Source organism: Centrocercus urophasianus, unplaced genomic scaffold (assembly GCF_019232065.1).
Source record: "Centrocercus urophasianus isolate 14NV4802_14NV808 unplaced genomic scaffold, USGS_Curo_1.0 seq_761, whole genome shotgun sequence".
In the NCBI taxonomy this organism is placed as follows: Eukaryota; Metazoa; Chordata; class Aves; order Galliformes; family Phasianidae; genus Centrocercus; species Centrocercus urophasianus.
This window is the reverse complement of record NW_024885379.1, coordinates 1-10,759: the sequence shown is the minus strand read 5'-3', so window position 1 is coordinate 10,759 and position 10,759 is coordinate 1. Positions and strand designations below refer to the sequence as shown.

Here is a 10,759-nt window from a genome sequence, read left to right as displayed (position 1 = left end):
CTGCTGGTTGGTGACCTGCACACAGCAGGGCTTGGAGCTGGATGAGCACTGTGCTCCTGTGCAACCCAGGCCATGCTATCATTCTGTGATACAATTCTATGAATAGGAGCTGCATCACATGCATTTCATTTTAGATGGAACATTCAGTGCAGTTAGAAACCAATTTGTCTCCCCATTTCTCCAAAATTTGGCTCAATCACGTCAGCCTTTATAAAGCCCAGCTCTGAGTTCTGCTGACTGGAAAAGGCTATTTTCAGCAGCAAGAAAGTACAGCTCTAAAAAAAAAAATGAAGTGCCCGTGATGATAAACCAGCCTGGAGATCTGTGAGCGAGGTGATGAATGGGAACAAGGCACCTGTTAACATCACTGTAACTACGTACCGTTTTTTATGAAGCAGTTGTTTGTCCTTACTGATGGACTTGGGCAGGAATACAGGAAGGGAAAGTGACTCTCCCCCCAAAAAGCAAAGTCTTTAATAGTGCAGTGAAGATATACACAAGCAAACCAGTGGCTTAATGAAAAAAAACAAACCAGCCACCAGCAAACAGTACACTAATAAGTGACAACGTAGCAGCAAGTCAGTTCCAGCACCAGCTGATTTCCTCCTATCATTAGTTTGACCATAACAAAAGGAACCAATCCTTTTTATGAGAAAGAGTTTTTTTCTGTCCAATATTTTTATTAATTTGAATTATTTTAAGCAAGTATTTGACTGAACAAGAAGCCAAAACAGCGAACCAAAAGGAACAAAAAGCTCTGCAGGGAACTATTAGATAAAATGACAATTACCATTTTGATACCACAAGCATTACCTTGTGCTGTGCAAACTGACAACATCCCTAGCAATGGGACCTATGCAGAGTAAAATTAAGACCAAAACTCAGTCAGGCACAACCTTGGAAAATCACCAATGGAACCACACTTCACTTCAATCTCTCTCAGTTTTACTCTTCCATAGTAGCACAGGATGGTTCCTGGATTTCCTGGATCCAAGCACAATGCAGCATGGTGTTTATTTCTCTGTCTACTTGTATTTCTGTACCAGGACACTGTGACTTACTCCAGTATCACTCAGTGAAGTGCCAGATGAAGCTTGAGCAGGACAAAAATGCCCATTGCTGTTGACTATTATTAAGGACTCTCCCACAGCTCATCAGATGCCATCTTTGAATACCAACTACAACTTCTCCCAACCCAAGAAAATGTGGAGCAAAGATACTTACTTGAATGAGATGTAAAACTGATGCAGAGGCAGTTTCACCAATCCCAGCAGTCTGTCACTACCAGGGTTTCCCACCTTGTTCCATGCTTCAATAACCATGATGTTGTTCTTCAGTCGCTCCAAGTGTTTGGAAGTCAGGGAAAAAGGCATCACCTGCAGAGTTTCATATGGGATCAGGACACAGAACACACTGAAAGCTATTTGCTAAGCACTGAGCATTCTAGTGACCCTATGTTATGGCACAAAACTGTGTCCTTTAGTCAATTTCCAGTCATAAACCTCAACTTTCTTTGGAAAAAAAAAAAGAGAGAGAAAAAACAAAGGGGAATGAGAAACTGCATCTCATACTGTGCCATACAGCCAGACAATATTGGAAGTAGTTTAAGTGCAATGGGCAGGGCCAGGCAGAGAAGTCCCTAGGTGGGTAAGGACAACTAACCTTCAAAAGGTCTGTCACTGTGCAATAGCACATTTCAACCAGTTTGACACAGAAAAGAGGGGACTTGCCTGAGAAAAATTAAAGGTAGGCTGCGTTGTACCCCACACGACTGCAGATCTTGTTGCCTCCTCTGTGTTGAGCAGCTTGCAGTTCAAATACACGTTACAAGAAGTGTGGAGTCCACTATTTTCAGCAACAAAATCCTTCCCATCAGGCACCATCAGCAGCACATGCAGTAACAACCCATCATCTTCAGCTGCAGGCAATCGTGTCACCAGATTACGGGCCACAGGGGTTGCAACAGACCACGGTGGCTGCACATTTGTGCAGGCTGCTCCTGTCTTGTTTGAGTCCACGTTGTTGCTTAATTTCAAGCAGCTTTCTGCATTCACACGGTCCCTGTTGGGCTCCCAAAGTTCCATCCGAGGACTTCTTATGGCATGAGGTGGGATTTGCTGCTGCACAGCCACCGAGCACCTGGCAGTGGTGTAGGTGAAGTCCTTGTTGTCAGCTGCAAGCTCTACTGATAACTGCATTGAACAAAGCAAAGAGCTGATGGGAAGATGTGTTCCATATCAAGACAAGAGACAGCAAGGTGAACTTGGCAACAATGCATTGCCTGTTTTGTTTAAAACTGTGTTGGATTATCACTCAGGGTGCTTACCTTTAGGCACAAGCTGTGACTGCAAAATGGACTGCACCAAGTAGTAACCCATGTATGCTTAGCCAAGGTGAAAAGCTCTTTGAGCAAGTATCTCATCTGTCACTGTTTTCACCTTGTACAACTACTGCTAGAGAAGAGCTGTGCCAAAGGAGAAGTGTTTCTTTCTCAATGTTATCTTACATCTTTACATTCCCTGTTGGCTTTAGCTGTCCCTAAATCCTTGTCCTGCTGTGGGCTCCTATTTCTTCTTTTCAATTGTGCTGCACTTGTCTTCACTTTTCCTGTTTTTATTTCTTTATTATTGTAATTATTATTAATTGATAAACACTCTGTCCTACATCTGAGTTACCTCTTCGTGTTGTCAAGATTTCAAACAGTCAGACAGGTATGGATGAAACCATGTGTGAAATGACAAAAGAAACACCAGAACGTGGGTTAAAAGGACTGTTATGGATAAGACAGCAAGAAGAGTAAGAATAAATTGAATTCAGAACACAGGGCAGTATGATGAAGAAAGGACTTGAGCCATAAAATGCCCAGCTGAGGAAAGCAAAATAATCCTGCTGACAGGTAGGTATTACACTGAGTAAAATCCAACAGATGGAGTGACCAGAATCAGTTTTCTTCAAAATAAAGATCAGTTTTCCCTTCCGTAAGTCATTGCACTGAATTCTGTTTCACTGGTTTCCTACAGTGTCTCCTTCCACTTCTCTTCCCCTATACCTAACCTCAATGTGCTGTTTTGCTCTCTTCTGTGGCTCCTCTACTAACAGCTCAACTTCTATGGGGTCTCTGCCAATGTTAGGGGAATTGGAACTAGATGATCTTTAAGATCTCTTCCATCCCAAGCTATTCTGTGATTCTATAAGATGGCCACTAAGTTTCATAGGTCCATATGACAGAGAACATCAGGCGAGTCCTGTAGTGTCAGAACCAATGCACACTCACATCCTTTGGGAATAATTCAGTTCTGAACGTAAAATGTCTAAATATTCTCTTCACCTTTCACTTCTTAACTTAGGGAGCTCTTTATCTTCAGAACTGGCAAGCCTCTCAATTGTGCTGTGCAGAACTGCTACTCCTCAATCAGAAGCCAAACATGCTGATAGAATCTCTGGCTCAAGAAGGCAACTCCTGAAGACACGATCTGCTACCGATGGAAGGAACATCAGATCTCTGTCAGGAGAGATCTGAGATCACATCATGTGTGAAACCAAGGAACGCAGATCTGCTGCCTTCCTGTTCTCATACACCAAGGCTCCCAGCCTTGAACACGTTCCACACAAAAAGCAGAGTGGTTTCTCTCTCCAAGCCCTTGGAGAGCCTTGGTGTAGGCTAACTGACAGCTTACTGACAGCTGTTTTATTCTGCAGGCAGAGGAAACTCACACAGTGAAATCCTTAAAGAAGGTTCTAAATATTTCTGTGACAGCTTGAGGGAAAATAAAAATTAAAAAAAAAAAAAAAAAGAAGTTTCATGCTTTGTTTTCTTGTACCTTCATACCTGAGACTTGACAAATTAAAGGAGAAAATATATAAAAACAGAATAGCCAGCCAAAATAAGTAACAACAGGTGGTTTAGCACAAAGCCCAAGTAATAAAAAAACATACCTTCAGGGGTCCAACTTGTATCTGATCTCCCTCTTTTTCTACAGGTATTTCACAGCTGAAGGTGAGGAGTTCTGACTGAATGACCTTGCACAGCTGAAGCACTGCTGAGCCAATGGCCACTGGCTGAGGGTAAACAAGAACATATTTTGTAAGATTTCTGTGAAGGTTAAATAGCTGCAGGCATGCTGTCAAGAAAAAGCCTCTTGAAAGAGCTGGGAAATGATGGTCAGCCACTCACCCTGCCCACTCATACACCATCAGCTGCACTAGCAGAGATTTGTAGGAAAGCTTCCCTTGCTTCCTGTTTCAGGTGTCACTTGGATAACAGTCAGGTTCTAGCACCTTCAGGATGCTAGACAACACAAAAATTAACATCCCAAATCCCCACAACTGGGAGAGATTTCCATTCTTGAAGACACAATTTATGAATCCACTAAAAGAAAAGCTCCTTTTTCAACAGAAGGGCGTTGTTTAAAACAAAACACAGGCTGAGTAAATATCTCTAGCTGCCTTTCAGTGCTTGTAGATGATTATGCAGATACAGCTCCTTCCATCCACTCGCTCCAAGTAAAGATTTTTTTCCTCTAAATGCACAAGTTGTGCCATTATTCCTCTCACCCTGGTCATGATATCACCTGCATCCACATTCCCTCACTCTATCTATCTCTAAACAAGCTCTGCTCTCACTGGAGACAAATGCTTGTAATTGATTCAGCGTGCTTAAACAGCAAGAGCTCAGTTTTAGAGACGAGGGAAGGACAATTTGTTTCTTTTTGCTTGCCAGTCTTGAGCTCAGAAAATGATTTAGCTGGGTGACAAGATTGAACAGCAACTTCTTCAGCTTACAGAATCCACACGTAGTGTTGATTCCTTTCATAATGTCTGGCAGTGGTTGTTAAGAAGTGGCTCAGTCAAGCCACAATAGTTTGTTTTGTCTCTGAAGCTAAGAGGGCAGGAATGGGAAGGAAGTATTGCAGAAGACTTGGAGAAGACACTACTGAGTGTGTAAGCATTTGAAGGGAATCGAATTGCCAAGGCTTTCTTGCTTCTCAATACACAAAGCATAAACAACTACTACTAATACCTTTCTTTGTGTGCTTTTTCGCATGTAGATTTTAAAAGCAAGGTCAGAGCTCCACCAGTGCTCTATCATGGTTCCACCAAAACGGACAGGGAACACAAATCGCTGCTGGAATTTCACCACTGCAAGGAAGACAGAGACTTGTGAGCTCTTAGCTGGAGCTAAGCTACCTTTCAGACTTCTTCAGAAACAGAAATCTTCAGTAGTGCAGGGCGAATAGGGACACAGAAAGTTCAGGAGGCAGGAGAGGAAGGAGTGGCTGTAGAGGAAGGTGGACAAATGCACAGGGAACATCTCTGCCCATCTGCCAGAACGAGCAGATTAAGCAAGGCTGGCAGCTGAAAGGGAAGGGCTGCTAGAATCTCTCAACGTTTCTACCTATTAATTCATGCCGCAAGCGTGTGAATAATTAACTTGGTTTTTCTCTCACAGGAGCAACAAAAATTCAGAACTAATTGAATATTAATAGACTTTCATGTGGAGATAATCACACCTCTGATATACACATGAACATCTAATTTTGCTTTACTTGCTAACATCAAGCCAAAAGTAAACTGCTGTTCATCTTCGAAGGCCAGAAAACAGCAGGAGTGCAGCATGACAAAATTAATACTATAATAGCATGTAAAGGCTACAGATATGTCTCTGTTGTCTTATCTTGGAGAGGGTCAAAAGCTGAGCTGCAAGAACGGGTTCAGGAGAAAAGCATCTGCAAGAAAAGGCTGCATGGTGTTTAGTTTGGAAAAGAACAAGTACAGTAGCAGAGCTGAGGTAGCAAGATGCCCTTGCTCACCATAGATAAAATAAGGAGCCTTGTGATGACAAAAATTCAGGTAGGCCATAAGGAAAATGTACTGACAGGAAGGTCAGCACTTTCACAGCCTGCCCAGGGAGGCTAAGGAACCCCTCTTATTGGGAATCTTTAATAAATGAGATAAGCAGCTCTCAGGGAAGACAACTGCACAGTGGATTGACTGCGTGGTTTCTTCAAATTATTTCCAACCTCATCAATTTTTCTAAGTTCCAGAGAACTGCAGTCTAAGGACACAAGGCAAAGCGTGGGGGGCTGTGTTATCCTTGTGTTACAAAGAGCCAAGGTTCAGAAGATGCTCTGTCTCTACACAGATGGAGAATTCCCAAGAGAACACAATAAATATGACCCAGAAAGAGCCAAAGCCAATGAATGGGAAAGTCAACTGAATACAACCCTGGAATTCCAGTTTCTGGGAAGACAAGGCATAGAAGATCTCACCCATGCACCACTCCTTGCTCAATGAGGGCAAAAAACATAACCTAAATTAATCTCAGAGACACCAAGAGTGGCAATTCTCAGTAAAGAGATGAAGGTCTGCTGGTTTGAGCATAGAACTTGCCAGGATCTCTCGGACCCAGGAGACTCTTTGAGCTCTTGCACGTTTCAGCATCTGGAAAAGGCAGCTATTTATTTGAGATAGAAGTGCCTGATATTTCTAGAAGTATTTCTTCATCTTGAATATCACAGAAAGAATACTGATTTTGTGTTTTACGGTTTCCTCTTCCCAGAGAGGAGAGTTCCATTGCCCACAGTGCACCAACTCTCCAGAGGTGCCACTAATTGGAATATAAAATTGAAGCATTTTTCAGGCAGCAAACAAATAGGTGAGAAAACATTTGCTAAGAGATGAAGCAGTTGACAACAGGGAACAGAAGATGGGACAAACGATGATCTTACCGCCGTCTGTGATTTTACTTGAAGCTATTCGAGTTAATTCTGTCGTTAAGGAGACTTGGCCTTTCTCATTCTTGGAGGCTCCCACAGGAAAGCTGTACTCCACAAAGAAGGTACTGTGAGCAAACAAAGCACAGAATGAATTCGTGATCACAGTCCAAAGTGGATGCTAACGCACACAGCAAAACCAAACACAGAATCATAGAATCATAGAATCACCAAGGTTGGAAAAGACCTCAAAGCTCCCCCAGTCCAACCGTTCACCTATTCCCAACAGCTCCCACTAAACCACGTCCCTCAACACAGCATCCAGCCTTTCCTTGAACACCCCCAGGCTCGGTGCCTCCACCACCTCCCTGGGCATCCATTGCAGTGCCTGACCACCCTTTCTGACAAGTAATACTTCCTCATGTCCAGCCTGAATCTCCCCTGCCGTAGCTTGAAGCCATTCCCTCTGCTCCTATCACTGATGACACGAGAGAAGAGGCCGACCCCCAGCTCACCACAACCTCCCTTCAGGAAGTTATAAAGAGCAATGAGGTCTCCCCTGAGCTCCTCTTCTCCAGGCTGAACATTCCCAGCTCCTTCAGCCTCTCCTCATCAGCCCTGTGTTCCAGACCCCTCACCAGCTTTGTTGCCCTCCTTTGAACACGTTCCAGGGCCTCAATATCTTTCTTGCAGTGAGGGGCCCGACAAACAAACAAAGCAGATGAGCTTCAAATCCACAATTTATCAAGTCGCTCTGTTTTAAAAGAGTAAATCACAGAATCCTTAGAGCTGGAGGGAACCTTGAAAGGTCATCTAGTCCAAGTCCCCTGTACTGCACAAGGATATGCCCTGCTAGATCAAGTTGCTCAGAAGGTTCAAGTCAAGTTCTGCTCTAATAAAACACCTTTTGCTTTCAGAGTTCAGCAGTGCACAAAGCACACTGTCCCAAAATGCTGGAAAAAATCCAGCCTGAAGTGAGACCAAACCAGGACAGATTATTCACACCTCTAAATCCATAGTATGCAATTTGCCAGGATGACCAGAGAAACAGGAAGACCTCAAAAGCCTGAAAAGCCTGGGCAAGCCTGGCTGTACAACAGAGCTCAGCAAAATCTACTTCCAAGGCACAGATAACAAGCCTTTAATGAGGGCTAATAAGGTTTGTGAAGGGCTTGGAGAATATACCCTACAAGGAGTAACTAAAGGAAATGGGGCTGTTTAGTCTGAAGAAAAGAAGGCTGAGAGGAGACCTTATTGCTCTCTTCCAATACCTGAAAGATGATGGCAGCAGAGCAGGGTTGGTCTCTTCTCACTGGTGACAGGATGAGGGGAGATGGCCTCAAGATGTGCCAGGGGAGGTTTAGGTTGGATATCAGGAAACACTTCTTCACAGAAAGGGTTGTTAAGCACTGCAATGGGCTCCCCTGGGAGGTGTTTGAGTCACCATCCCTGGATGTGTTTAAAAACCCTTTGGATGTGGTGCTCAGGGATGTGATTTAGCAGAGGGCTGTTCGTTAGGGTGGGATGGCTGTGTTGAGGTTGGACTCAATGACCTTTAAGGTCTTTTCCAACCTCAGCAATTCTATGATTCTATGGTAACACTTCAGTGAGAAATAATCCATCTTACCACTTATTAACTGAAGCAGGCCTCGGAGGCTTCCCCATTAAACCTTTCTTTCTTGATGTAGTCTGGTTGCTTTCAAGAGAGATTCTCAGGCTCTCAATGATGACTCTGGCCAGGTGTATTCTCCCCAGCAAAGCCAACCTGTCAACACTCAAGGCTGTGACATGAGCTTCTTCTGTGTCAACATGTGGAGGAGCAAACTGTCTGGTAGAAGAGCAGCTGCAGAGATAAAACTGAGAATCACACTCTTAACACAACTGTGTGAAGGTAAAAACTGCAGCTTGGTGGGACATTATCTGTACACGACTCACAGTCCATGAAAATGCACATTTTTAATGTACATTTCACAATTAATTTGGTGGTCTCTGGAACAGGGATCATACCACACACGGTATCTAGGGTACTACTTAAACCAAACAGCACAAATGAGCATGTTCCATGCTGCTGGAGCTTTGCCAAATGCTTACACAGTTGAACCCTTCAAAAAGAACAGGTTTATTTCATGTGACACACAGACAGGGCAGAAGAAACTGCCTGGTTCTGTCACTGCTGCAGAGGAACAGAAGACTGATTTAAAATCTCACTTGAGCCTTATTTCTCAGACTTGATTTGTCAATGGTTTTGTGCTGGTACCTCTGGAAATACAAACTTTACTTCTATGTAAAAAAAATACAAGTATTTGGAAGAAAAAAATCATAAATAATGAAATAGTGATGAATTAGGAAAAAAAAATCCAGCCTTAATACTGCTGGTATTGAATACTAAATCCTGATGATCAGATTTTTGAGGGACACACAACTGAGAAACTTATAATTCACTCTTGCTTACTGTAATTTCTTGGTTATCTGCTAGAATTGAGAATCTCTCACATGTGTGCCTGTGAATTAGCAAAAAAATGAACCTTACACTGCTGGCTTTGTAAAACAGAATGTTTATTTCCTTGTTTAAAGAAAATGTGTGATAATATGCAATCTGAGTAATACACCCAGCATTAAAAAGATATCACTTCAAATCTTCTCAGTTCCTCACCTGAACTACTGGAAAGTCAAAGAATTAGAAAAAAATAACTGAATATTCTGGGCCTTCATTGGTTCTGATGTGGGGAAAAAAAAAAAACACCACAAAAACAAAATAAAATGTAGTTTAGAGCAGGTCAGAACTGAAGAAATTTACATCCTACAGATATAGCAGAGAACACTGAGCAGTGAAGCAGGCTCTCTGATGTCAGCTCCATCCCTGTAAAGTGGATACATACTCAGTACATTGTGTGACAGAGCACACAACAGAGCACTAAGAGCTGCTTACAATAAGGAAGATGCTACTGAATGAGTTGCTGATGTAATTATTTACCTGGGTTTAATTTCTGTCACCTTCTGATCCTGATCTGAGGCAGTGGAATCCTTCTGTGCATTCACAGCATCAGCTTTCTTCACAGTTTTTGTTTTGCTTCCTTTTTTGGAAGGGTTCACATCTTCATCACTGAGGAAATCACTTAAACTGGAATCTGACTTCTGAAACAGAGGTAATGCACATCAACTAAGAAGTGTGCTGTCACCATCAAGATTTACAGAGGTCATGATAAACTAAGAAAAACCTTAGCTTGTGGATTGCTTAATGTGAAGTAATTCAAACCGTGTACAGAAATGGAATCTTCACAGACTCAAGGTTTCCAATCTGATGCTTGAATTTGTAGTCTTACTAATATTCCTTTCATATTATTAATTTCAAGCAAAGTTCTCACAAGTTTCTATAGGATACTTAATATTCATTAAGACTGATTCTGAAATCTATAGCTTTTTTCTTTCACTTTAAACACTTTCCTTCTGCTCTCCACTTACAGGTGTGGTGTAAAAAAGACTTTCAAGCAGACTCTGGTCATAGTGGGGATCATTGAGTTCACTGTCATACGCCTCACTCCCAATAGAAAGAGAATCCAGAAGGGAACCTGGCCGATCCCAGAAATGCACAGGAGACAAATCAGCACTGTGGACACAAGAGAAAGAAACACGACTTTGTGTTGTGATGCCATTTCTGCAGCCAGTTTCATACGAATTCTGACAACACTTCCTATTCTACACTGATTTTGTGCTACATTGTCTCTGCATGCAGCTTACACAGCACTGTGCCCACCTGACAGTCCTTGCACTGCATACTCCTGATTGGAACAGAGACAATGCAAGCACCAGTTACATTCTTGCTACTCTTCATAAAATGAGAGAAAGGTCAACTTGATATCTGGAGAACAATTAAAACTAACTAAACAGGTTCTCTCTTTTCACTTTACAGACTGCAAGCTTTTCACAGAAACAACGTATTTGTTTTATGTATATCTCAATATTTTAGGACACAACAGTTACCAGTATTGCAACTATTATTGGATGCCCCATCCCTGCAGGCATTCAAGGCCAGGCTGGATGTGGCT

At 42.5% G+C, this 10,759-nt stretch overlaps 1 protein-coding gene across 1 annotated transcript; it reads right to left on the bottom strand.

The window, feature by feature from the left end:
* Positions 1–1,224: 1,224 nt before the first annotated feature.
* Positions 1,225–10,320, bottom strand: C2CD3 (C2 domain containing 3 centriole elongation regulator; the record flags this gene model as incomplete). Its single annotated transcript, XM_042838315.1, has 8 exons — positions 1,225–1,376; positions 1,731–2,192; positions 3,937–4,059; positions 5,021–5,139; positions 6,729–6,841; positions 8,341–8,556; positions 9,688–9,848; positions 10,176–10,320. Coding segments are annotated over 8 exons (1,491 nt in total), but the record flags the coding sequence as incomplete, so codon positions are not given.
* Between the last annotated feature and the right edge of the window lie 439 nt (positions 10,321–10,759).